General features: G+C 41.1%; 1 protein-coding gene across 4 annotated transcripts in view; it reads left to right on the forward strand.

Moving 5' to 3' along the window:
• Positions 1–26,620, forward strand: part of Cab39 (calcium binding protein 39) — a 72,397-nt gene that overhangs the window by 34,965 nt on the left and 10,812 nt on the right. For all 4 annotated transcript variants that reach the window (XM_021658196.2, XM_060368766.1, XM_021658198.2 and 1 more), the window contains exons 3-5: positions 14,887–15,051; positions 16,913–17,031; positions 23,224–23,392. In XM_021658196.2, coding sequence (XP_021513871.1) covers positions 14,887–15,051; positions 16,913–17,031; positions 23,224–23,392 — 453 coding nt within the window. The remainder of the gene's footprint in view (positions 1–14,886; positions 15,052–16,912; positions 17,032–23,223; positions 23,393–26,620) is intronic.

Genomic DNA, 26,620 nt, shown 5'->3' on the forward strand with positions numbered 1-26,620 from the left:
CTGGCACTGCCTTGTATTGTTCTAAAGTACAGCCCTTTTATTATAAATCGTGTAGTAGGGCAAGGCAAATGATGTCTTATCGTGGATATGAAAACCTGGAAGCCCAAGAGTCCCCCCATTGCAGTGTGCTGTATAGTTAATGGGAATTATGTCAGGAAGGAGACCAGCAACAGAGGTGCAGAATATTCAAATTTCGATAAGGTTACAGAGAAAACTCTTAACTAAGAACGTGGCTTGGTGGAAGTGATATAAGAAAGTGGTGGAAGTCATCTGCCTGACTGAATTTTTTTTTTTTTTTTTTTTTTAATTCATAAGCTGTTTTGTTCTTTTAGAGGACAGCTGGAATGCCAGGATCATTTTGGTGATAACACTAGGGGAAGTCTGCTACTGGCATTCAGTTAGTAAAGCCTGGGATGCTAAAAATAGAACAGCAACAAAAAAGAATTACCCAGCGAAAATGTCATTAGTGCGGAGGTTGAGAACGCCCACTCTCAGCCAGCATTACACAAGCGTAGACCTGCTATGAGTATAAAACAAACAGTTCAGGGTGGTGGGACACTGAAGAATTACATGTAAATTACTTATTCTGAAACAGATTAAGAGTAGAGGAGAAAAACATGTGAGATTTCTGACTGATGTGTCAATATCTGAAAGGAAATGGTGACTAGTATACATGGTGAGAGAGAAAGAACTGAGACCTAAAATATAACTATTGCAAATAAAAAAATAGGGGAGTTAATAATAGTAGCTATTAATAAATGTTTACAAGATGCAAGAAGAGCTAGGCTTGAAGTGCTGGCATGGTGATGGACACCTTTAATCTAAGCACTTGGGAGGCAGAGACAGGAGGATCTCATAAGTTTGGGGCCGGCATAGACTGCCTCGTGAGTTTCAGGGTAGGCAGGGCTACATAGAGAGACTCTGTCTCAAACAAATAAAAGAAGCAAGATGCAAGGGAAAATTAGGACTGCTAATTGAGTAGAATATCCAGCCTTCTTTAACTATCAACTGTAGAATATGTCTGTGTCCATATTAGTGTCATCTAGCTGTGTTATTCACTGTAACAGAAAGTACAGGCTGTTCAGGAGTACTTTAACCAGAAAGAATCCTGAACCCTATTCAGAAGACAGAATGCTGGACCCATGTTACAGATAAAGTGAGATGTGCTTAGATGCCATTTCTTCTACCCAATGTCATATTTAAGTCTAAAACAGTTCTGTTCAGATCATCACGGAATCTTTGGGGGACCTGTCAAATATAGACTATCTACTCTGAAAGAAAGCATGTTCCCAAACTTAATTCTGTTTGCTCTTTACAGTCCTTGGGCATGACTCCATTCTTATAGGTACAGATCAAAAAAGCACCCATGATTCTTCCCAAATCTGTTGTTTGTAGAAAATAATTTTTAAAAGCAGAACCTAATCCTGTCAGTGGTCTGAGCCATCTTTGATTCTGTGTAGGATTTCTACAGTATCTATATCCATTGTGATCTTTTCAAAACAAATCAAATAATGTTTGTTCTAAATTAAGACCTTCCATGAGCCCAAAGTACTGTCTGCAGCCAAATCTTGTCTGGGTCTTTTTTGTTTTTGTTTTTGTTTTCCAAGTCAGGATTTTGTGTAGCCTTGGCTGCCTGGACTCACTTTGTAGACCAGGTTGGCCTCGAACTCCCAGAGATCTGCCTTCCTCTGCCTCAGTGTCCCAGAGTGCTGGGATTGCAGACATGCACCATTGCACCCACCTTAGATCTTATTTTTGAACAATGAGTGGTTCTTAACATTTTTAAGGATTGATAATCATAGCCTGTTTACCCAGCACTCCAGAGGCAGGCAGATCTCTGTGAGTTACAGCCAGGATAACCAGGATTATAAGAGAACTTGTCTCAAATAAACAAAACCAAATACATGAGATAGAAATTGTATGTGTCCTGCCAACCTGAAATATTTGCCATCTTCAGATTGACAAAAAAAAAAAAAAAAAAAAACCTAACCCTGAGCTTAGTGCCCCTACCCCACCCCACACACAGTTTTCCCCTTGAGCAACTCACAGTTCTGCCTTAAGCCTTTGCATTTGGCTCTTGCCTTTCTGCAGGGTCTTCTTCCTAGCTCCCTCTGTGGTTCACATAGGATCTTTTTTCAAATACCACCTTTTCACCCAGTTTGCTATTTAAAATGAAGACTTGTTCTGCATTTCCCCTCTTGTTCTCTTTTTCTGTGTAATATATGTAATTATGTTTCTTTCTCAGTGGAATATGAGCCTTTAAAGACATACCTCAGTAAATACTTATATATTGAAGATGGAATAGAAAGCAGTTCATGCAGACTGGTGCCACCTTGCTCTCATCTAGCATTAATGCCTGCTGAATGTGATAAAACACCCACATGGAGTATGTAACTAGCAGTAAGGAGCCCTAACCAGTGACTCCTTGGATTGATTGAAGTTGACCAAGAATCATATTTCTCTTTTAGTACTGGCACTTAGAGCTCTGTCCTGTGCTAGTATTGCTGAGTTTTATATTGATTGCTTCACTGTTGCTGTAACAAAACACCACAGCCAAGTTAGCTTACAAAAAGACCATGTTTCTTGGGCTCCTGGTTCCAGAGGTTTAGTCTACAGTGGAGGGGAAGCATAGCGGCAGGTGGCTAGTGCAGCAGCTGAGAGCTCACGTTTGATCCTGAAGCCGCAACAGACAACACTTGAGTGGCGTCAACCACAGTGACGCACCTCCTCCACAAGGTCACACATTCTAACCTTCCCAAACTCTCCACTAACTAGAGGCCAAGTATTCAAATATTGGAGCCTCTAGGGTACTCCCCCTGTAGTTCGGGATAATCAGAAAACTTTTTTCATGATTAAATGAATATAGTAGTATGTCTAACTCTGAATCAGTTTAATCACAGGGTTCCTGTGTTCTGCAGCACGATATAGCCCTCAACTCTGAACGTATAGTATGATTAATTTACCTGAAGGAAATAAAAACCATAACCAGCAGTTTGATTGATTAGAATAGATAATGATGGATGGTGAAATTAGGCAGAAAAGAAGAATCAGTTAGCACAGAGTCTTAGAGTGTTTAATATGGAACACATTCACTATGCCAGAGCAGCTGGAGCTGCTGAGAGTATGAGATGGTGTAACCACTTTAGAAGGCAGGCAAGTTCTTAAAGAACCGATCTTAAATCAGCTTTGATCTGACCATGCCACTCCTAAGTATATACCCAAGAATACATGAAATAAATATCCATACAAAGACTTGTATGAAGTTTTATGTGTAATAGACCAAATCAGGAAATAACCAGGTGCATGAATAAACCACTTGGGCCACGTTTGTGTAATAAAGCACTGTTACAATAAAAGGATGAACTGTATATAATAGGCAAATTTCAAAATAAATATGTTGCTGAAAGTAGCCAGTGGACATGATTCTAGAAAATGTAATCAGTCTATAGCTACAGAATGCAGATTGGTGGTTGCTTTGGTATATAGGAATAGAGAATAAATTAAAAAATGACTACGGGGGGACATAAGGAGACTTTTGGTAATGATGTCCACTTTCTTGATGGTTTCGTAAGGTATACACACGCGAGCACAGCAAACTGTACACTACGTACTTAGAGTGTTGCACATCAACTGTAACTCGAGAGAGAAGGAGAAAAGGTGTTCGTTTCATGCTTCAGCCAGAGCGGATGTGGCTTAGAAAAACCTATATGTGCTCCAAAAATAAATAATGTAATAAAGCTCCTAAAGAGACTGTTAAGGACAGGTTGCAATAACAGAAGTCTGTTACTCAAATTCTGTTCCAAGCAAAGTCCTTGCTTGAGGTTGTGGAATGATGTGTGTTGAAAGGAATAACGAGGCTGACATGGCAGGTCAAAACTACTGTAAGTAATAGTTCAGTGAGCCAGAAGGAGTTAGATTTGTGCAGAATGTCTTTGAAGACTAGAAGTCTCGGCATAGTTCCTAGCGAAATGGTTTTAAGGGGCCATCTGCTGTAAAGCAAGGTTTAAACATTCTTCACGTGTGACAGGAGACAGAGCTCAGGCCTATGAGTGGAAGTCTAATAGGGAGTCTCCTTTTGTCTTCATATTAGGCAGTGTAGTGGTGGAAGCTGGCTTTCTTAGCTCCTCCTTATGGAGTGTTAGCATGGGCTAGGGGAGCGCTTAATTCTTAAGTGCTATCGAGGGAGTGCTAACCACACTGTTGGCACATCTGTACACCACCATCCTTTTGTGAGATGCTTCACAGAGGAGCCTCTGTTACTTTGAGATCCATTGGCTTCTTGTTACCATTCTCAGGTGAAAAAACTGTTTCCTAAGCAACTCATTATATGGAAATGGAATTCACAATTAGCTATGCCGAACCATAATAAAATTGTATATTTCTACTTTAGTCATTGTGTCCACAGACATTTTCCCATTTGTTTCTTATTATTTCTTAGACAAAATGATTAAACCATGTGATTGTTTATTCCTTCACTTGTAACATGCTGGTGTTTTTGCTTGTGTTCCATAGCACATAGTTACCATGTTAAGACTGTGTATTGTACAGATAGATCAGCCCTTTTTTAACTTTGTCATCCTTTAAGAAAAAAAAAAAATTACCAAAAGCTCTTTCTTTATACAAGAAGAAAAAGCTTACTATCCTTATTTTTAGGTAAGTGGCAGAAAAGAGCAGTGTGAACCTTGTTTTACCATAGCCTAACAGCTGTGCCATAGTAATAACTATTCTCATATACTACCCACTACCTGCCATAAAAGAAGAGATGGCTGCCACGGCCAGCTTGTATTTGTTTTTCTTCATCAGCATGAACACTAATGTTCTGAGAGAAGAGTATGTTTGCTAGCATATTCAACAGGGGGAAGGGAATACCCTTTTCATAGCATGGCCCTTTCACTATGACTCGTGGTTACTAAATTGCTTAGAGAAATCTTTGACACCAGAAGTTATTAACAGATTATTTTTTTAAGTCCACAATCCTTTAGTTTAGCATTGTCAGATACTTTCTGCAGTGAAGAGGTTAAAAAGCATTCAGTACAGGAGTTAATATAATAATAATATAATATAATAATGCACCAAAAATATCTACCAATTTCTTGTGTGTGAGTGTGTGTTTATTTATGTGAGAGCCATGATATCCCTGGAGAAAAGTCTCAGAAGTCAGTTCTTCAGCCATATTGTGGGACCTGGGGCTCCTCTCAAGTTCCCAGGCCTCAGTGTGCAAGCTCCTCTACTAGATGAGCCATCTTACTGACCTTACTTTACTTTAGATTCCATCTTACAGCTTTGTCTCATCTTCACATGCTTCCATACAGAACTTTGATTCTTCTTCTTACTATGTGGGTCTAGCTGGCGTGGTCATGGAGCTGGCTGTTTAGACAAGGCTGGTCTTAAACATAGAGAGCTCTGCCCGCATGTGCCTCCTGAATGCTGGGACTGAAGGCATTCACCCCATATGCTACTTCATTTTGCTTTCAATGTTTATTTTGAAATTGCTAATTTGTAAAAACAAAGTAACCCTCCCCACACCCTGCTTTCACCCAGTGAAAGCCTTAATCCATCTTCCATCTGTATGGTTGGTGTTGATATGGCCTTGGCTCTGTGCACATTGACCGCAGTGTGGCCTGAGCCTCAGCAACACAGATGAGTGTTATAAAGATGTCAGGTTTAAGGCAGAAAGGCTTTCTGGTTTGGAAGGTCCTGAAATAGGCCAATTGCACCGTTGTTTACACTGATCCAATAACTTAAATATTTTAAAAATAATTCCCAAAGCTAAATAAAGTTCTTATTTGGTTGTGTGTAGATGCTAGGGAACCTTCCTACTTCAGGAGTCCCTTTCCTGCCCTCCAAGGGACTTAAGCTATGTCTTCTACCCCATAGCCTGAATTCTAAGAAACTGCCATGCCCAAACTCTGCTCAACTCAGGCACTTGGAGGTTTTGCTATATGCAGCTACTTCATTTGTCACTTCTCAAAAGTCCTAAGGAAACAACTAAGATCTTAACCAAATTTTTTCCCTCTTACCTTGTAGAGTAAGCAGTGAGGGACATGTGACTTCATTTTCCAGTCAAATGAGTAACTTGTCACAAGGGGTACTCTTGACTAAGTATTTATATAAACAGTTGGCTGCTGTTAATAAAGCAGTTTGCATGTGAAACATAATATGAGGCTCCCTGGCCATGCAGGAGTAGCATCTGTGTTTCAGAACACCATGTCCAACTGATGAGCACTTGAAGAGTGTTCTGCCAACTAATAAAATCATGACGTCATTCCATGTGTAAATTGCTGTCAGACACTAGAGTGCAGGTAAAGTTAAGAGTATGAGTCAGCCCTTTCCAAAACTCTTTAAGTATGTTAAGGAAATGAGAGGAACATGAGAAGGTTCAGCCCTGCAAGGCTGGTGACGGAAGAAAGGCACAGCTGCTGTTAGGTAGCAGGAAAGGATGGGGCTCCAGGAGGGAGGGCAGCTGGAGCACACCTGGAAGGGAAGGAGGAGGGGTGTGACGGCTCAGGCTTTCATCTGGAGTATCATCTCTGCTCCAGGTGAAAATGAAAGTAGAAGACAGAACAAAAGAATTAAAGACCTTTATTTGAGATCAGGTTAAGGATCAGATGATCCTCTAAAACCAGAAAGGATATCCTTGAGGCCCTTGTAAAGCCCTTTCTGCAGCACACAGACATAGAGCCATAGATTTTTGGTAGTGAGGTGAGATGCCCCTACCTGGAAAGAAATGGCAGAATAAGAGGGTTGGTAAACTTGTCAGACTCTACCCACCTCCACAAAGGTTACATTTAACATTGCCACAGTGGGAAGACGGAAATCAAGAAAGTAACAGGGCACACTACTGTTGATGCACGAAGCCTTCAAATAACCTCTGGACCAGCAGTCCAGTTCAGGTCACATCTGCCTAGCTGCTTCAATCTGGAACAGCTTCTTGGTCAGTCTTTCTTTAACCTTGTGGCCTAAATACTTGAATATTTTATAGAATGATCCTCGATTTGGGTCTTAGCTGATGTCTTTTCACAACGTAACTAGTATAGGTTGGTCAGTTTGGCAAGAGCCCCTCTGAGGGGCATCCCCTCGGAAGATACTGATTATTACAGGTAATGTTTACACCAAGTACTTGGTCAAAGTAAAAACTACTTGATTAGTATCTTGGGTGCTGGGATTATGGCTCCATGGTAGAATACTTAACTAGCATGTTCAAAGCCCTGTGTTTAGTCCCTAGTACTGGAAGGTCAGGTTTATATTTTAGGTCAAACCTGGTGGCATATGCCCATAATTCCACGAGGGTGAGGCAGGAGATTACTGTCAGTTTTAAATTAATTCAAATGTATAGTGAGTTCCACATCAGCCATCTCTGCGTAGTGAGGGTATGTCTCAAAACAAAACAAAAAAAGTATTCAGGAGTACAGCACATGTATTCTGGGATTGAGTCAAAAGATAGCAGGAGTGTATCATTATGGAACAAGAATTTAGAAAGTTTTCCCTGGAAGGTCTCTTCATAGAGGAGTAAAGCGAGATGTGCATATCCAGAGTAGGATACTAAACGTGCTGGAGGAAAGTGCAGCTGTTTTGAAATGTGCACTCCTAGGAAATCAGTCCAGCAGACAGGAGTGTTTCTCAGCTGGATTGAAGTCAGACAAGGAGCACAAATCATTGGTAAACCATGTATGCATGTGTTCCCTCACCATTTACAATGATTACAACTTTGGGAGCTGGGGTAGAAAAGTTGTGGGTGAAATCATCCAGGAGTGTAAGGAATCCAGAAGCATTGATCTCTTGTGGCAGCACTGAGGCATAGTCTTAGCACACAGATAAGTCCTCGGTGAGGGGCCAGTGGATTAGGTGAGCGGGGATTCAGCAGCTTGAAAGGGGGAGTATTTAGTTAGAGGTGCTGTAAGTGTGAAAAGCGACTCAGTGGGTGTGGGAACATAAGTAGGAAGTGCAGATGAGAAGGATGTGGTTAGTGAGGCAGAGTATACATTGACTGCTATGTATACTCCAGAAATGGCACTTGGCATGGCCTCAGCAGAACACTGAAAGAAACCAGTCCAATCCAGCATGACCATTCTCTCTGTGGCAATTTAATAATGCCTGCAGGATTATCGTGTGTGCCTGCCTGCGTGCGTGCGGCTGCGGCTGTGCCCTTTCTCACTGGTTTGCTTACTTTTTGTTTAATCAGTTGGAAATTGTTCAGGTAATAGGAATCAGAAATCACACAAATAGTTGAAATAAGTAAAAGACCCTGATTTTGATCCTCATTGCATAAATGAATAATCAAATAATAAATATATGGGCAAATTAAATAAATTAGCCATAAGTTGGCAGAACGTTCAAACAAGTCTGAAATAGAGTGAGTGAAAAGAGCTGACAGACAGTATTCAAATTAGACTAATGGTTCTCAACCTCCCTAATGGCTGTGACCTTTAATACAGTTCCCTCATGTTGTGGTGACCTCCATCCATAAAATTGTTTTCATTGCTACTTCATAACTATAATTTTGATACTGTTATGAACTGTAATGTAAGTTTCTGATATTTGACCCCTGTGAAAGGGTTATTCAGACCCCAGCAGGGTCTTGACCCACTGCTTGAGAACTGTTTTAGATGTGTAGCAGAAGGCACACTTACCTTTGAACTTACTGGTTTCCCTTACGGAGTGATAGGAGTGTGGGTGTGCTGTGACTCAAGATTTCCAACACAGCCAGCAGGGAAACAAACCGTTCTTTTCAGTTAGTTGAATACCAGATGCAGGAACTGTTTTTCCTTGGGGTTAGCTTGGGGAGAGGTCTGCACCATGACAATGTGAACACCTAGATCCAAGTTTAGAGTACTAAATCCTTAAGTAACATGGCAGCCTTACATGGTCAGGCAGATAATGCTGTGGTTAATTTGTTGATTCCTTTTCATCCTTTTCATTGAATTGCAGTTCCTTTCTCCCCCTCCCCCCCTTCAATCTCAATCTCAGGTGCTTTGCTCTTTATTAAAGTCAGGTGCGTTTTTCCAGTATCAGACAGCATTTGGTTCCTAACTCTAGTAGCCACCCTCTTTTCTTCCTTTATCAGTAACTGAAAGATTAGCTCAGTTCTTGCTTTGCCTATTTGGTGAACCAGCAGTGCTAGGGGAGTTAAACAGGGATTCTGAATTTAGTGGTTCTTTCTAGAAGTAAACCAGATGAGCTGCTCCTAACACTCACCCTGCCGGCCCCGCTCCAAACTCTTCTGTACAATCTAGTCTCCTTCTGGGCCTTTTAAAGCACTCTTCCTGTTGCCTTTTCAGTGGGGTTTTCCAGAGTGGCTCCCCTTGAGGTCCTGTATCTGCTACATGTATGGAGCACCTACAAGCTCACAGTGTAGCAGAAGGGAAGAAACTGGGAAATGATAAAGTGAGGAATAATGTGCAGCTTTGAGAAACAGTGCGAGGAAGAAGTAGACTAGTGTGTGACAGATTTTACCTCAGAAGACCTGTAAAAAAGTGATCCAAGACTGAGCGAAACCCTACAGAAAGAAAGGGGATTGGCCAGGGGGTGGGTGCAAAGGACACATGAGCATAGCAAACCACATATGGAAGGACTCTGAGGAAAACCCATAACGTCGTAGGTAAATAGAGGGGGAGAAACTATACTGTCTAGCCATAGTTAGGGCCAGATTTTGTATTATAGGTCATGTTAAGAAAGAGTTTGCACCATTCAAAGAGACATAAGTAATCATTGGAGCATTTTCAACACGTCTTTGTTATCTGTGTCATGATCTGGAAAAGAATATAGGAGTTCTAACAGGAGTAGAAGGAAGCCAGTCAGTAATCTAGTTAGTAGTTTCTGCAGGAGTTACAGGACTTTGATGGTGATGGCAGAAGAGACAACAGGGCTGGATCTGGGAGAGTTGGAGACACTTAGCCATTGCTGGCTTAGAAGGAGAGTTGTCAGTGACCCTTGAGTTCTGATACGTGCAGGGACTTGTATTACTGCTGGTCTAAGGACAAGGAAAAAATAGCAGGCAGTGGGCAACAACCTGAGCTCTGCTGTAGACTCATTGGGTTTGAAGCAGTAACCGTACAGTAAGATGTCTAACTGGAAACACTTTGTGTAGACTGCCGAGTGGCAACGCCCGGGAGAACTGGAGATGGGATCTCTGAGGCATCTGCTTTTAGGAGTTAATTAAAGGAGTGGGTGTGGATGAGATCACTTAAAGAGGAACTATAGGGTAATAAAGGGAAGGAAAGAGGTCCTCATACCTGGCTTTGTAAAATACTTGATATTTACCGGTTTATTTAGCAAGGAGGACAAACTGAAAAGGAGACCAAGAAGCAACTAGAGAGGTGGGGAAGGGTACAGTAAGCAACAAGTACGAAGGCTGCAGGTGTCCAGACAGAATGAAGACAGGCAGTAATTACCTTTAGTGGCATGCAAGTCACTGTTGGCTAGCCAAAAGCAATGAAGTGTTAGGTATAGGAGCCATGTGGGGTTGGGATGCGCAGTGAATACAGGAGATGTGCAAACTTGGGCAAATATTTGAGAGATTTAATTATGGGTGAAGTGTAGCTGGGAGGAATTTGTGGTGTCCAGAAGAGCTTATTTAGTTCTGTTAAAGAGTCTTGATCATGTGTAAATGCTGAAAATTGGGTGAGTTGGGAATTGGTTATATGAGAAGAGATAATACATTGGGTTCCCAAGAGGGCAGGAGGGGATCAGAATCCAAAAGCAAGTAAGCATTGAGAGGTAGATATGTAATTCCATTGTCCTTGTCTTCTCACCCCTAATGCTGCAGGTAGTGCATCTTGGGAAAGGGAGGGGACTTTGCTAGTGAACGTAGCTTTCAACTCAGAAGTATAGCTTTCTGTTTTGTCCCTGCCTCTCTTATGTCTTTGAAAGACAGCTTTATTGAATTTACATACCATGAAGATCACCTGTCTCCTTTTAGTTTATTCATGGATGTATGTGCAGTCAGTTCTAGAACATTTCATCACCTCAAGATGAAACCCTTGCCCTTTAGCTGTCCCTCCTTTCTTAGGCACTTGTTGCTCTCAGAAAAAAAGCATGGAATTTGACCTGAGTTTAAAGTTTAAAATTATAATGATTTCAAAATGAATCAACTAAGAGTTTCTAAGATTGTTAAAATTTGAGTCTAACCAGAAAAGCAAAGGAGACCTGCCATGTAGGATCATGGGCATAAAACCACCAGGTAACCCACTTAAAAACCTTATTAAGTGCCAGATTTATTTATTTATTTATTTATTTTTTGGTCAATGAGAATCACTTGGAATAAAGGTTAATGAGATGGAACTGAAAAGGCACTGCATGGAAACAGATTATAATAGAATCTATCCTGCTTTTAAGTGATTTCCTCTTGGTCCAGAAAAATTACATTTGGGGTTCTTTATTGCATATGAGATACTGAACTACTCAGAACTCTAAGCAGTGTAAACAATAGATACTCGACCAGAAAAGGTAAGCTCTGCTGCACATAGGCACCTAGGGTTTCATAGTAGGGTTGGTGTAGGGCAGTTTGTAAGCATTTAGGCGGAAAGCCTTAGAAATCAAAATAGTTGATTATTATTTTTTAAGTCAGAGTCTCCTTGTATATCCCTGACTGGCCTGAAGCTTCCTATGAAGACTAAGCCGGCCTGGAATGGAGCTCAAAGAGATCAATTCCCTTCCACCAGGATTAAAGGCATGCACAGTACACCTGGTCAAAATGGGTTAGTGAAAAGATTTTACTAAATTAACTTCATTTTTTTTTTCAAAATTTATACTCAGAAAATATGAAAGAAGTATCTTTATTTTATCAAGGTATTTAACAAAAATAATTACAAATATGATTTGCAAATAGTGCTGAGTAACTACACCCTAAATTTATTAGATCATAGTCAGGCAGTGGTGGCTCATTCCTTTAATCTCAGCACTTGGGAGGCAGACGCAGGTAGATCTCTGTGAATTGGTGGACAGCCTGGTCTATAGAGAGAGTTCCAACCAGGGCTATACAGAGAAATCCTAGGTGGGGATGGTGGGGGCCAGGGTGTGTGTGTGTGTGTGTGTGTGTGTGTGTGTGTGTGTGTGTGTGTATGTGTGTGTGTGTGTGTGTGTGTGTGTGTGTGTGTGTGTGTACACGTATACATACAAGGCCATTCTGCGGCTGAGCCATTGTGGTACTTTAATACCAAAGATAATTATTCCCAAGTGAAATGGAAAGATCCAATTACTAGAACATGGCAGGGCCCCAACCCCGTATTAATATGGGGAAGAGGACATGTTTGTGTTTTTCAGCAGGGTGCTGAAGGAGCCAGGTGGATCTCATACATACACACACACTCACACACATTGTATTAGATCATTACTGCAAAGATATTATGATAGGCCCAATTATGGTTTTTTCCTGTTAGGCATTTTGGTTACCAATTTAGGCAGGCCACAGAGGTGTGATGTGATAGGTGATTTGCTGGATATCCTTCAGAACACAGATATGTCTGTACAGCCTGGGTGTTAGGCTAATAATGAAATTACAGTTAAATAGTGAGAAGTTAAAACCTTCAGTGTGGTGTCATGTACTCTGTTTGGCTTTAATCTGTAGCACCCATGGAAGGCAAAGAGAGTCACTCAACTCTAAATTCTTTCTCATGATTGCCCAAACCTTTAAAGATGCCCTCCAGCTGTTCTGACATCTGTCAGGAAAGAAGTGCTATACCATGGGCAGGATCTTCTCTGTCTGGGGTTAGGGCTGGGACATTCCCCTACCTTTGGTGGGGGTTTTTTGTCGTCGTTTTTTGTTTTGTTTTGTTTTTCCCAAGACAGAGTTTTTCTGTGTAACAGGGCCCTGGCTGTCCTGGACTCTCTTTGTAGACCAGGCCAGCCTCTGTCTCACACAGGTCTATCCACCACCCAGCTCCATCAGGGTTCTTTAATGGAACTAATAGAATTATGGTATATTCTGAAAGGGGATGTATGTACATCTATGGTGCACATGAGTAGAGGCCAGAGGTGGATGTTCAGTATTTTTCTCTATCCCTATCTTTTTTGAGACAGGGTATCTTACCAGGAGTTTAGAAGAGGGCATCATATCTCTTGTAACTGGAGTTACCAGACTGTTGTGAGTACCCATGGAGGCCTGGAACTCAAACCTGGGTCTTCTGGAAGAGTAACCAGTACTCTTAAGACAGAGCCATCTTTCCAGCCACCTTATCCCTATTTCTTACACTTGAGATTTATTTGAATTTTACCAGTATTTGTTTTGGCAGTTTCTGTCAAATTTATATTTTGTTCTTTGTTTAGGGTTTTTTGGTTTTTGTTTTTGAGATAGGGTCCCTCTATGTAGTCCTCGCTCTCCTGGAACAATGTAGAGACCAGGCTGGCCTCAAACTCAAAGACATCTGCCTGACTCTACCTCCCAAGTGCTGGGATTAAAGGTGTGCACCTGGCAAATCAAAGTTATTTGCATTCATCCTGCTTTGGGAACTATAGTTATATAAATATTACTTAGACTTACCCTAAAGTTCATGAATGTGATTTCCCCCTCTACTTCACTCCCTACCCTAAAGTTCATGAATGTGATTTCCCCCTCTACTTCACTCCCATGATTCATTTTTGCATGGTTATTACTACTCAGCAATGTTTCTTCTGCGTGTCTTTACTGCTGTTAACTAATTTATGTCTTTAGTTTTTTTATTTAATATCCTTGGTTTTCTTGACTGTGTTTCATATCATTTTGTGACTTTTTGCATCCTATTTATTCTGTCAGTGTCATTTCTTTTGGTTGCTTGTATTTCTAGTTTGTCTCTTCAAGCTTGATGTTAAACTTTGTTGGATGAGATGAAAGCAGAACGTAGGCTCAGCCACTCCTGTATACCTACTAAGGCTAGCCATTTGAGTGTTTTGCCAAATGCCCTGTGTGACTTGGAGAGGAAAGAGGAGTTGGGGCAGGAACTCAAGCAGAAGCCATGGAGGAATGCTACTTACTGGCTTGCTCCCATGGATTGCTCAGTTTACTTTCCTATACCACACAAAGGATATACCCAGAGGTCAGAGTGCCACAGTAATCAAGAAAGTGCCCCCAGGGGTCAGTTTAAGGGAGGCATTTTCAATTACAGTTTCTTCTTCTCAGATGACTCTTAACTTGTGTTAGGTTGACAAATAACAAGCAAACCACTAACCAGTACAGGTTTACAGTGTTAGAGGCCTTGGTCTCTGGTTGGTCAAGTTCATTGCTTTTAGGCTTAAGGCAAGCCTGTTGTTGATGGAAAGCTTGTAGCAACCAGGAATCAAAAAGAGTAAGAGAGGAGTCTGAAGTCAAGGCACATTCCTAGTAACCTTCTCTCAACTAGGCCTTAGTTTTTCAATAGAGCTATCAGATTATTAATCCATCAGTAGATTGATATATGTAATGGGATTAGACCCCCTTTGATCTAATCATTTCTTCAAAGCCTACTGACTAAAACCAAGCCCTTTACCCATGAGCCTACTTCAGAGCCAAACTATAATATAGACCCTGTACTTTTCCCTCTCCCTCATTTCTGTCTTGTGCTGTTCCTGTTCCCTGACAATTGCTTGTTAGTCTCTCTCTCTCTCTCTCTGTCTCTCTCACACATACACTGCTCCACCAGCTCACCTCCTCTTCTGCAGTACTTCCCTGAGCTTAAGAGGATCCCAGACTTGTCATTCCTGTTTCTCCTCCACATTAGCTGGGTTTCCATTGTATACTCAGAGCATGTCATCCTTCCTGGGAAGAGTGCATGCAGTCATGTATCCATGTACATTATCCAGCTTCTGAGGAAAGAGATGGAGCTTGCACGTAGGTCTGAGGTTAAATAATATAGAATTGAATTGTTAGCTAACATAAATATAAAATGTGTTTCTTAAAAATTGTTTTTCTCTTCTGCACCTTCCTTAAAAAATCAGGCTACAGAAGAAGTTTCCAAAAATTTGGTTGCCATGAAAGAAATTCTGTATGGCACAAATGAGAAAGAGCCTCAGACAGAAGCAGTAGCTCAGCTGGCTCAGGAGCTATACAATAGCGGGCTCCTCAGCACCCTGGTAGCTGACTTACAGCTCATTGACTTTGAGGTAAGAAATCCATTTCTTAATTCTCAAAAATACTTCTTGTGGTCTTTTTTGTGCATTCCATCCTTTGGGACATTTTAAGATCCCTATTGATTCAGGGGCTCCTGACCTTTATAAACACATTTCACATTATATGTGAAGTTTCTTGGGTGTTCATGATGCCCTTTCATTTAGGTTATATTTCAGAAACAGGTGCTCTCTAAGTCAAGGAATGAGCAATCTAAAGAAAGTCATAGAATGTTACAACTTTAAAAATGTCTCTTAGAGCAGAGATCATGCATTTTGTGTTTGCTTGACACTGTTTTTAATTTTTTTTTATTTAGTGTAATGTTGAAATAGACTTTATTCACAATTTTGAATTCTGACTTCTATAAAATTTGTCTGGTAACATTGAGCCTGCACTCCTTGGCCCCGCAGCTGGAACAGAAAAACAACCAAGCCATTTACTCCTGGGCTAGCTGCAGACAACACAGCTTGCTTTTTTCTATTGGGGCCTGCTCCCCTCAACCCCTGAATTTTGTTGCCTCAGCCCATGCAATTGGATCATGCCATGTTAAGTGTATAGTAAGTTCATGAAGATAATGGCCCTTGATTTCAGCCTGAGAAGCATATATACAAAGAACTGGACATGGGTATAAGCAGCTTCCCCCTGACTATCATGAGCATGCTTTAAGTCTTGGTGTTTATCAGCCGGAGGGATTGATGTCTGTGTAGGTTTTGGCAGGGAGGGGGATGATATGATACAGTTTGAAGAGGAGAAGGATGGCTACTTCAATACTTCTTTAAAGAAGGGAAAATAAACATTTTTGTCCTGTTATAGAGAAGATAGAACTAAGATACTTCCATTTATATAGACGATTTTGTATACTTTTAATAGTGTATTAAATTCTAAGCATTTTTTTTTCTGCTAACTTGAGGGGTACATTTGGGATATCTAATTCTTCTCATTTTTCTCCACCTATTTTGTTCCCTAAACTGAACATTGAATTTAATATTCATTTGAGACTTTAGAGGCATCAGTTTTTAGGTTTGTTGTTGTTGATTGTTTTGTTTTTTTAAGTGTGTGCCATGGGACTGATTTGTAGAAGTTAGTATTACTGCACCTGAGCCAACACAGGCCCCAGGATAATCTGTCCATGGGCTTCAGTGCTCTCTTGGCTTTCTTAGCCTTGTGACAATGACTATTCTGATACATCTCTTGGGAGCCAATTCTTCATTATTAATTTCTTAATCAGCTTTCCAGTTGTTAAGGTTCACTAGATGGTCTGTCTGTTTTGTGCAGTAGTATTGTAAAGTTCTTGTCTCTGAACTATTGTATTGTAATGCTTAGTGCTTTCATTATTAATGTATTTTAAATCTTTCCTAAGTGACTGAGTTAAATAGAGGTGTTTATCTAATTGCCCTTAAAACTCAGCTTTTTACAGAATTCTCTAATGTCATTACATTGAGAGTACAACCTTCTCCTTTTCCATTTCAGTAAAAGTGTGCACACTATATTCTTCACAACAGAAGTATCAGCTTGTCTCAGGCTCATATTCTACAGATTACCACAGATTATAAGTACGCTGCCAACAGCTGCTTTCCGTTCTGAGTCAGTGTGCTTCTGAGAGCTAGAGGTGGTTGAAATTAACATGGATTATAACGAGATTTTTACTTTGATGATAAAATTGTGTTAAAAATGCACACTATTAAAATTAAGAATTCGTGATAACTAAATAAAAGTGGAAATTTAATGTCTACAAATGTTGGAAACTCATACTCAGTCATGACTACTACGCAGTGACTCTTTGACTTTATATTGAAGGGTGGATGGACATTTTAATATTTAGACAGGTAAATATTTTAATGGTTGTATTCCTAATAGGGCAAAAAAGACGTGGCTCAAATTTTCAACAATATTCTCAGAAGACAGATTGGTACAAGAACTCCTACTGTTGAATACATCTGCACCCAACAGAGTATTTTGTTCATGTTATTGAAAGGGTATGTACAACATGATAAAGTTTATATTCCTAGTTGAAAATAAAAAGGAAGACTTGTTTGGGTGGGGAAAGACAACCAGTTTGGTGAATATGGGAAGATTTTTCTCTCTAGTTTTAGCTCACTTTTCTGTAGCTTTTGAACATATGACCCTTTTAAAGTTTTGACCTATAAGCTAAACTAACACAAAAGTACCTTGTAGATCTAAGCTTAAGATTGTGAATTGTAAGCCCTTAAGTTACAGATCAAATATATGTGAGGAAAGTAGGGCCTATAAGGCCTTATTTCTGTTCTGTAAGATTGAAAAGTTTGAAATCCCAGATGAGTTGAGTCCAAAGATGCCTCCTCTGCAGCTGACCTCACTCCTCACACACAGCAGTGAAAGCCTAGTGGAGCATGCATGCTCTTCACCCTCACTCAGGAGAGCATGCCCCATGGGGTCATCACTGTGCATCTTCCTGGAGTTACTGCTGGACTAACCAGGCTTTCATGATTTGGGTAGTTGTCCATTTCAGAAACAAAACAAAAACAAAAAAACCTAAGATCCAAATTAACAAATGAAAAGATCCTCTTCTTTTCAGCACTGAGCCTGCCTGGCTGGCAAGGTAGTCAGTCTCCTCCACACCAGCACTGCTTGTCAGCTGTTGGGTCTTCCCAGCATAGGCAGTGCTCTGTGACCCAGTGGGCAAGCATGTTTGAATCCGCTTGTTTCCCTACCCCTGGCCTTACAGCTTACCTCATTTGGATTGCTATCTCTCTGGTGTAACACTTCCCCAAGTTCAGACTTGCTTAGACAAAGCATGAGTCATTGACATGTCATATGCCAGTGTCCTGCTTCCTCCTTTCTATTTCTTCCCATCTGTGTTGCTTCTTCACCTGTTGCTTTACAGAACTTTTGTTTATCAGTCCAGTGTTTCTCTGGAAACATGCTGTGTGAATAGTCTGAAATTTGGGTGTCTTAGTGTGATATTGAAACCAGAATTTCCTTTGCCATAGAACTCAAAAGCTTGTTAAAAATCTACAAATTATAGTTAATATTTCCTATTATTTCATGGCAGTTTTGTTGTATTTTTTAGACAGTGTATAAAATTAAAAAAAAAAAACACCAAATTTTGAGATTAGGGACTCTGTCTGGTCTTGAACTCATAAGATTCACCTACTCCTGCTTTCTGAGTATTAGGATTAAAAAGCATGTGCCGTCACTCTAGGCTAAAGTAAGAGTTTTGAGGGATAGTTTCAAGTATAAAGCTCTCATCTGAGCTGGTCAGAGCAGAATCCTCAGCCAGGAGGCAAGAAGGAAAAACTTGTTTGGGACCTACTCCCATTCTTCCCACCACACTTTGTTAGGGAACTGAGCATATAGTAATAAAGAAAAGACAGCAAACCTTCCCAACCCAAAACCTCACTTCCCAGTCATTAACCTTGTGCCTACTGGTTTCTGAGGTCCTTACTCTCTCCTCCTTACACACCACTTGGCTGAACTGTTCACCCGTGGCCATTGTGCATCTGAAGTGTATGTACTATGCAGGGCATATCACAATCACAGTACCTTCTACACATCTGGTACATCCAGTGCCCAGCTTTTGTATTTCTTTGATTTTAACAAAATGAATTGTTTAAAATGGGCTTGCAAACGCCAGGCACCGTGGCACATGCCTATAATTCCAGAACTCTGGGAGGCAGAGACAGGTGGATCTGGTTGAGTTCAGGCCAGCCTGAACCACAAAGTGAACCAGGGCAGCTACACAGAGAAAATGAATTCCCTCACTTTAAAAATATATGTTATTTATTAAGCAGCTGGGTCGTTTGATCTATAGAAAGTTGCTTATTTTAGCAGAATATGATGGCACGTGTCTATCCCAGCACTTAGAAGGCAAAGGCAGGAGGCTTCTCCAAGGCCATAGTCATTTTGTTGTGCTGCATAGGAAGTTTAAGGCCAGCTTTAGCTCCATAGGGAGATTCAGCATCTCTAAAAAATTTTTATTTTAATCATGTATTTAAACTTACATTACTGTGGTTTTATTCAGCATATTTCATCATCTCCCATCCCTTGGAGTTGGTTAGATTTAGATTCACCTTGAGCAAAGCGTGAGTTCCTTATGGATGATGCCATATATTGCCTGTTAAGTGTTATTGCCACTCTGTCCCACTGAAATGAACTAGAAAATAATCAATTGGATACAGTTCTTGTCAGTCTGTCCATTTTGAAGTTTGCTATTAAACTTTTACCTAATGATTGTAATATCCATCAAGGATATTACCCTGATTTAAATATCAGCCTACTAAGCCAGGACTGTTAGCACATTCCTTTAATCATAGTACTTGGGAGGCAGAGGTAAGTAGATCTGTAGGAGTTTGGTGCCAGCCAGAGTTATAAAGCAAGTCCCTGTCTCGAATGAATGAAGGAGGGAAGGAAGGAAGAAAAGAGAAAGAAAGAAGAGAGAGAGAAAGAAAGAAAAATAACAGTTTGGGGAGCTGGAGAGGCGGCTCAGAGGCTAAGAGCACTGGCTGCTCTTCCTAGAAGTCTTGAGTTCGATTCCCAGCAACCACATGGCGACTCCCAACCATCTATAATGAGATCTGGTGCCCTCTTCTGGTGTGCATGAGAAAAGAGCACTCATGTACATAAGTAAATAAATCTTTAAATAATAATAATAATAACAGTTTACAGATTCTGGTATTGCCTCCTCTAATTAAATTTTTTTCTTCTGTAAATCAGAGCCCTTCCACAGTGATGACTTCACTGTCCCAGATACAATCTGTGTGGGGAAAGCCAGTGCCGTTATTTTAATTTATTCATGCTCTAGCCACTAACTTGAATAAGCACTGAATATATTATTTAAGCATTCTCATTAACTCAAGTAGATACTAGATGTTTTTATTAGTCACTTTTCCTGATGCTATACTAAAGTAATTCTGACAAAAGCAGCTTAAGGAAGGAAGGGTTATCTTTGTAATCACAGTTGGAGGGTATGGTGGAAAGGAGCTATGGTCACATTGGAGCCATGGTCAGGAAGCAGAAAGCGTGAACACTAGTGCTTAGCTCACTTTTTCCTTTTTCCTTAGTCCAAGGCTGTAGGTCTAGCCCATGGAATGGTATTGACCATAGTTACTGTGGTCTTCCCATTTCACCCTAATCAAGATACTCTTTTCAGCTGGGCATGCCTATAATCCCAGCACCCTAGGAGGCAGGGGGATCTCTGTGAGTTCAAGGACAGCCTGGTCTACAAAGTGAGTCCAGGACAGCCAAGGCCACACAGGAAAACACTGTCTTGAAAAACAAAAATAAACAACAAAAAGATTCGCCTTTCGTAACTGTGCTCAGAGGCTGACCTAGTCCAGATTGTTCTCACAGGTGTGCTGGGAGGCTTGCCTCTTAGATGATCCTCATCCTGTCAAATGGACAGTCAATATATTAACCATTACAAACCTGTTTTAGTCTGTTGTAAAGATAATTTTTTTATATTTAAGTTGTCCCATCTTAGGCCACTATGCACCTTTGGTTGGTTCCTTTCTTCTTTTGGCAGAGCCCATTTGGCCAGTGTTGGCTTTTCAGCTCTGCCACCTTACTCATTTTGTATGAGTCCTACCTGTCCTGGAAGGTGGCACTCTTTAAGAAGCATTGTAAGCCACCTTTCAAGATATCCATACTTAAACTGACTGCTTATGCTCAGTGTATGTGGTTGACTTAAGTACTTTGGTGGAAGCTTTTGGGGAACAATGTGATTCTAGTGTACATCTGGGAAATACCTGCGTGGACTAGATTTGGAAGCAGTAGTATTTTACTGGCTATTTAAAACCCAATGTGATCTCCAGTATGCTGTTAACAGGTTGTACAGCGTAACTCTTTGCTTTGTGCTCACTGGCTTGTGGTTTAATCACTTAGACAAGCTTGACAGCTCCCATCAAAACCTGCCAAACTTGTACCAGACTGTCTTACCTTGTCCTTCGAGTCTCCTGTTTATTAGAGATAAGCAAAGATTAATGCAGTGATCTTGTGAACAGACATTTTAATTAAGAGCCAGTCAGAATGCTGAGGGCCATGTCCTAACTGAGGCAAAGGAATGCAGTCCTACTCTTATTGAGGGTCTGTGATGAACGTATGTACAACAAAAGGACAAGGGTAGTGTTGCTAGGCAACAAATTAAGTCTGCAGGATTTCAGAGGATAAGTAGCTTGGTAAAAGGAAAGGATCTTAAGGTTGGAGTTGCAGAGAACTTGGAATTTACATAGGCAGAAAAAAGAAAGCCTCCTGATGGTATGTTACTGATATAAAGCACAGGAGCCAGAATGATACCACGTGATGGGCAGCAGTGAGCTGCAAAACTGCACTGTTTATGACAGCTAGGAGATGGCTCATACCAGAGTAGTAGATCAAGTAAGGGGAAGACTGGACACTGAGCCCAGAAGTATACATATTTTTTTTTTTTATATTTGGCAATAGTTTTGAACTGCTAAACCAGAAATGCTGGTGGTTAACCTTTTTGTGTAGGTGGCTTAAGGTAGAACTTGAGCAAATGTATTAGTTAGGATGCATTTGCAGATCTTAATTCATGATGTGAGTTAAAGCAGCAGTGGAAGTAGATGAAAGAAAATAAAACTAAGAGACTTCAAAAGAACTGTGAAAAGGTCCAAATTATTCCAAACGTAGGAAATGCTGGAAAGTTGAAAGTTTGAAGCAAGGATATAAAGAAGGGAACTGCACTGTAGATACTAACCATATGTAATGATATACATAATATATATACATAATATATGATATACATAATATAGTAGATACTAACCATATGTAATGATGTAACTTTAAATTATGGCTATTCTATCCCTCATTTGCACTAGCCACATTTCAGATACTCAGTACTCCCCTATAGCTTAGTAACCAACACAATGGACAGCATGGGTATATAAAACATTTTCTCATCATGGAAAGTCTGTTGTGCTAGGTGTCAGAGACAAAGCAGTGGTGCCAAGACAGAGAGCTGAGGGGCCAGGGTCTTAGTTTTGAGTGGTAGAGTTGAAATTTCATGTTAGGTATGTTCAGCTCAGAAAACCCTTATCTCAGGTTTTCTGGATACATTGGAAAATACCCTGAAAGAGTGGACTGAGGGAAGGAAATTCAGTCTTGGTCGGGTCCATGAGATTGTGGGCTTTCCTTAGCAGGCGAAGACATCAGCAGAAAGAAAGGGGAACCACCACGGGGATAAAAAGGAGAACTGGGAGGATTTTTTTTTCTTCCCTATTTTTTAAGAGACATATAGTGCTGGATTACAGCTAAGTGTGGTAGAGTGCTTACCAAGCATTCACATGGCCTTGAGTTTGATCACCAGTATCAAAAATGAGAGAAAAAGAGAGGCAGGCAAGCAAAGATTGGCACCATCAGAACATTACACAGACAGATCTTAGTCACTCCTGTTTTAGCCAAGCGGAAGTCTCTGCTGGCCAAATAACTATTTCACTACAGTATTGGGAAATGCTCTTTGACTACCACCACCTCACCCCACCCCCCAAAAAAATTCACCGCATGGGAGCTTGTTAGTGGAAAAGAAATGGAGCCAACATCAGAAGAGAACAACCTGTCTGAGCAGGTATCAGTGTGCTTGTGAGAAGGGAAGGTCCTGCTCAGCTGAGAGATTTTCTTTCTGAGACAGAGCTCAGAATAAAGGAAAGGGCTGCAATATGGAGAGTTACAGTGAAGAGGCGTCAGGGGTCCACTCTATTTTTAGCTTCCCTGGTTCTCCGTGGTGAAGGTGCTTTGTAAAGTCTTCAAAATGAGGCTTACAGTTTTGTGGGATTTACATGTCTCCAGGAATCTGGAAGTACTGCTTTGAGTGTTAGACAGTGAGGTATAAATGCTGTATATTTGATGCACCTGTATTTATACTGTCAGTTTCTGAATTTGGGGAAATACTCTATATTAACTTTTGGTTCTTCTGGTTGTTGAGAGCACAGTAGGTAAAAGCTACGCTCTTGGATAGCATAACTCTGGCACCTTCTTCTCGACTTTACACACAGAATTTCTAGTGTCATGGTCTCTGCCATAGTTGATTTTTCTTGATCAAAGGCAGCTTGCACACAGCTGTAGGCTCTATATTAGTAGTGTCTGATGAAATTTCAATTGAGAAAGTTTAAACTGTTCACTTTTGCTAATTTGAAAGAGAAATTACGGCATTTGTTTGTTTTGTTTTGTTTTTACAGGTATGAATCTCCAGAAATAGCTCTTAATTGTGGGATAATGTTAAGAGAATGCATCAGACATGAACCACTTGCAAAAATCATTTTGTGGTCGGAACAGTTTTATGATTTCTTCAGATATGTTGAAATGTCAACATTTGACATAGCTTCAGATGCATTTGCTACATTCAAGGTAACATTTAAAAACCGAGATTCTGAGCATACTTGCAAGTCAGGTTTCCTAGTCTGTCTCCCCTACTCTACACACGACTGCCCTCTAGTGGGATTAGAAAAGATGTATTTTGTATGCTTTGGTGTGCTTTAGGTATTTGTAGTAAAACCACAAAAACAGCCTAAAAATGTGAAAAGGTTAAAGTCTTATATCTTTTTGTTGTTGTTTGTTTTGTTTTATGAGATATGGTTTCTCTGTGTAGTCCTGGCTGTACTAGACATGCTTTGTAGCCCAGGCTGGCAGAGACCCAGCTACCTCTGCCTCCCCAAGTGCTGGGATTACAGGTGTGCCCCACTGTGCCTGGCTAAATTCTCAAATCTTGTCAGGCAGAAGTCCTGTAAGTTCAAAATTGCATTTTATTCACTAAGTGTGGCACAAAAAAAAAAAAAAAATACACAGAATGCCCAACAACCAGGCCTTCTTCTGTGGTGGGCATATGCCACACCCCCTTTGGTAATTGGCCTCTCCTCAGAGAGCATGCTTTTTGGAATATACGTGTTGTTATTAATACAAGATCCACATTCAGGGTAGAGACTCTTACTCTTCTTGACAAGCCCAAGGCAGAGGTTCACCTCCTCACACCAGAGTCACACTGAATCCCAGCAAGGAAGCAGGATTATCTACACGGTTCACTGGTTGTCCTTCTGTGGTCACATCCCCGCCCCCGCCCCCACCCCCGCCTGCCTTGCCTCCCATGGATTTGTGTGACCACACAGTTTCTTTAGTTGTAAGCTTCTCTTTATGGTATAAAAATGAAGCAGCAACCTTCAAGTTTCTTTTTTTTTTTCCCAACGAGAATAAGTTTTTGATATATTACATTTCTTTAAATGGCCTTATTGTTGAATTAGTGTTTAGTATACTTACATTAGCTTACTCATAATTAGAAGCCATGAACACATTGAATGGTCACTTTCCATACAAGAGCTTCTTAATAAAGAACCCCTGAGGTAAAGACTTGGGCTCTGGGTAAAGTACACATGTGAGGATGATGAATACATTAGGGCAGGATGAAGGCCTGGGGACTGTCCAATAGAGTCTCCCCCTGACTGAGAATAAGGTCATAGTGTTAGTGGTGCTGAGGATTCATTCCTAGAATCAGGGCAGCCTCTACAGAAGCTCTAGGTAAGACCTCAAGCATATATATAAATGTCATGTACACAGAAACTGCAATGAATTTGAGATCATAACATAGAGTGGTCACTGTAATGTCTTAGGTATCACCGCAGTGGTGGGATAGGAATCATGATTAGAGTGCATCGATGGAAGGGAGTACCCCATTCAGGAGCAGCAGCCCAGCATGAAGGGAGGTGTAGCGCCTTGTGTCAAGGAGAGTACCCTGTGTGGAAAGACAGCCAGGACCCCGAGAGTGACAGCACTCTGGGCACAAGAGGGTGAGGGAAGAGGAATGAGGAGCAGCAGGTATGCAGAATGCAGCCAGACCCTGACCACGTAGAGGACATGGATGACATGCTCCTGGCACAGATGTCCAGATTGGCTCCAAGGTGAGAGGTATGCACTGGCTACATGCCTGAAATGTGATATCTGACAGTCTTGTGTGGCCTGTGTGGCTTGGTTCTTTGAGTTGAGTCTCCTCAAGGAGGAAATGGTGGTGACGGAACCACTGTGGGTAACAGTCCTGTCAAGTTACAGCAGCAAGAGAAGCACCAGTCTGGCAGAGCCAGGCAGGTGGTCTCTCCCTGAAGAAAAGAAATTTCAAAACCCACTTGGGATTCAGAGGGTGAGCTCCAGAAGAGAGCTCTGAACCAGTCTGGCTTCTGGATCCCAGGTGATCCTGGTGACACAAAAAGGAAGAGCTCATGAGAGGCCCCAAATAGTGAACAAAGCATAGCCCATAGACAGGACTGTATATATGCAAGGAAGAGGGACCTACCTTCTAATCCCAGACTAGCTAAATACCTGAAAGAGCCAAGCTACCTTATTCCCTGAAACAAACTGTGGTCAGAGCAGGAAGAACGAGGAACACCTTCAGCTCAGCGGTTTTGTAGCAGATGCGCTGTGAGGAGGGCTTCTCCATTCCTGTTTGTTGAGGGTATTTTTACGCATTTCATGCTGTCCTTTGAGAAAACATACTCTTGCACAGTTTGCAGACATGCAGCTTGTGGAACAGGTGCTGTGTCTTCATGCTAAAACCATCTTTTCTAAAAGTGTCCAGGATCCAGAGTTTGAATGAGCACTGAGCTAGCAAACCAGATGACTGGGGGTTGATGAAAGACATGGAGAGAAACATTTGAAAGCTGGCAGACACTTGTAATTTTCCAGAATGAAAGAATGTAGATTCCTCAGAAAACCTGATAGAGCTTGGAGCTTGAGGTTATACCTGCCTGGGTCTAGAGAGTGATTCCAGAGAGATGATTTATTTATGAGCACCAAAAGGGACTCTGTTTCCCAACTGGCATGCATAGCTCACTAAGAGAATGTTCAGTCTGATAACCCTCGACAAGCCCCAGGTCAGGAGTGCTAAGTCTGCTTGTTAATAACAGGTAAGATACTAGGCAGTGGGAGTGCACACCTTTAATCCCAGCACTTAGGAGGCAGAGGCAGGCAGATTTTTGAATCTGAGGCCAGCCTGATCTACAAAGCAAGTTACAGGATAGCCAGGGATACACAGAGAAACCCTGTCAAGGAAAGACAAACAGAAAGGGTTAGGTAAGTCTGTGTGTTACACTGCCATGGTGTGCACAACAAACATAGTCCTGTTGAATGACTCTTTCCTGAGAGCTTGAAGACATGATAGTTATAGCCCAAAAGATGTTCTCAAGGAAACAAGGAAGGTGAACTCACAGCTGATCATATGCCCTGTCCATATCATTGATAAGCTGAGTGCCCCCACTCAGGGAGTTCTATAGCACACGTCTAAGCGTTCTCCACCTAGCTCAGCTGAGCTTTTTCATTAATAACAAGAATGACTAGGTATTCTGATCAAGTTTGTGCATCTGGCCAGAAACTGGATCCTGAGATTGGGGAAGCTTTAGTTCCCTAGAGTACCCTCCTTCAGTCCCATCTATCCTGACACTGTAGTAATTTGCTTCCCAGGTTAGTCACAGTCTGACTTCTAAGATGACAAGTGCGTAGAGAGATGTTGGAGGTCTCCCTTTCTCCGTGTTGCCCTTTTGTGGACTTCTTGTTCCTTGTTACACCACAGGCCTTTTTTGCATCTTAGAGCAAATA

Source organism: Meriones unguiculatus, chromosome 15, assembly GCF_030254825.1.
Source record: "Meriones unguiculatus strain TT.TT164.6M chromosome 15, Bangor_MerUng_6.1, whole genome shotgun sequence".
Classification (NCBI taxonomy): domain Eukaryota; kingdom Metazoa; phylum Chordata; class Mammalia; order Rodentia; family Muridae; genus Meriones; species Meriones unguiculatus.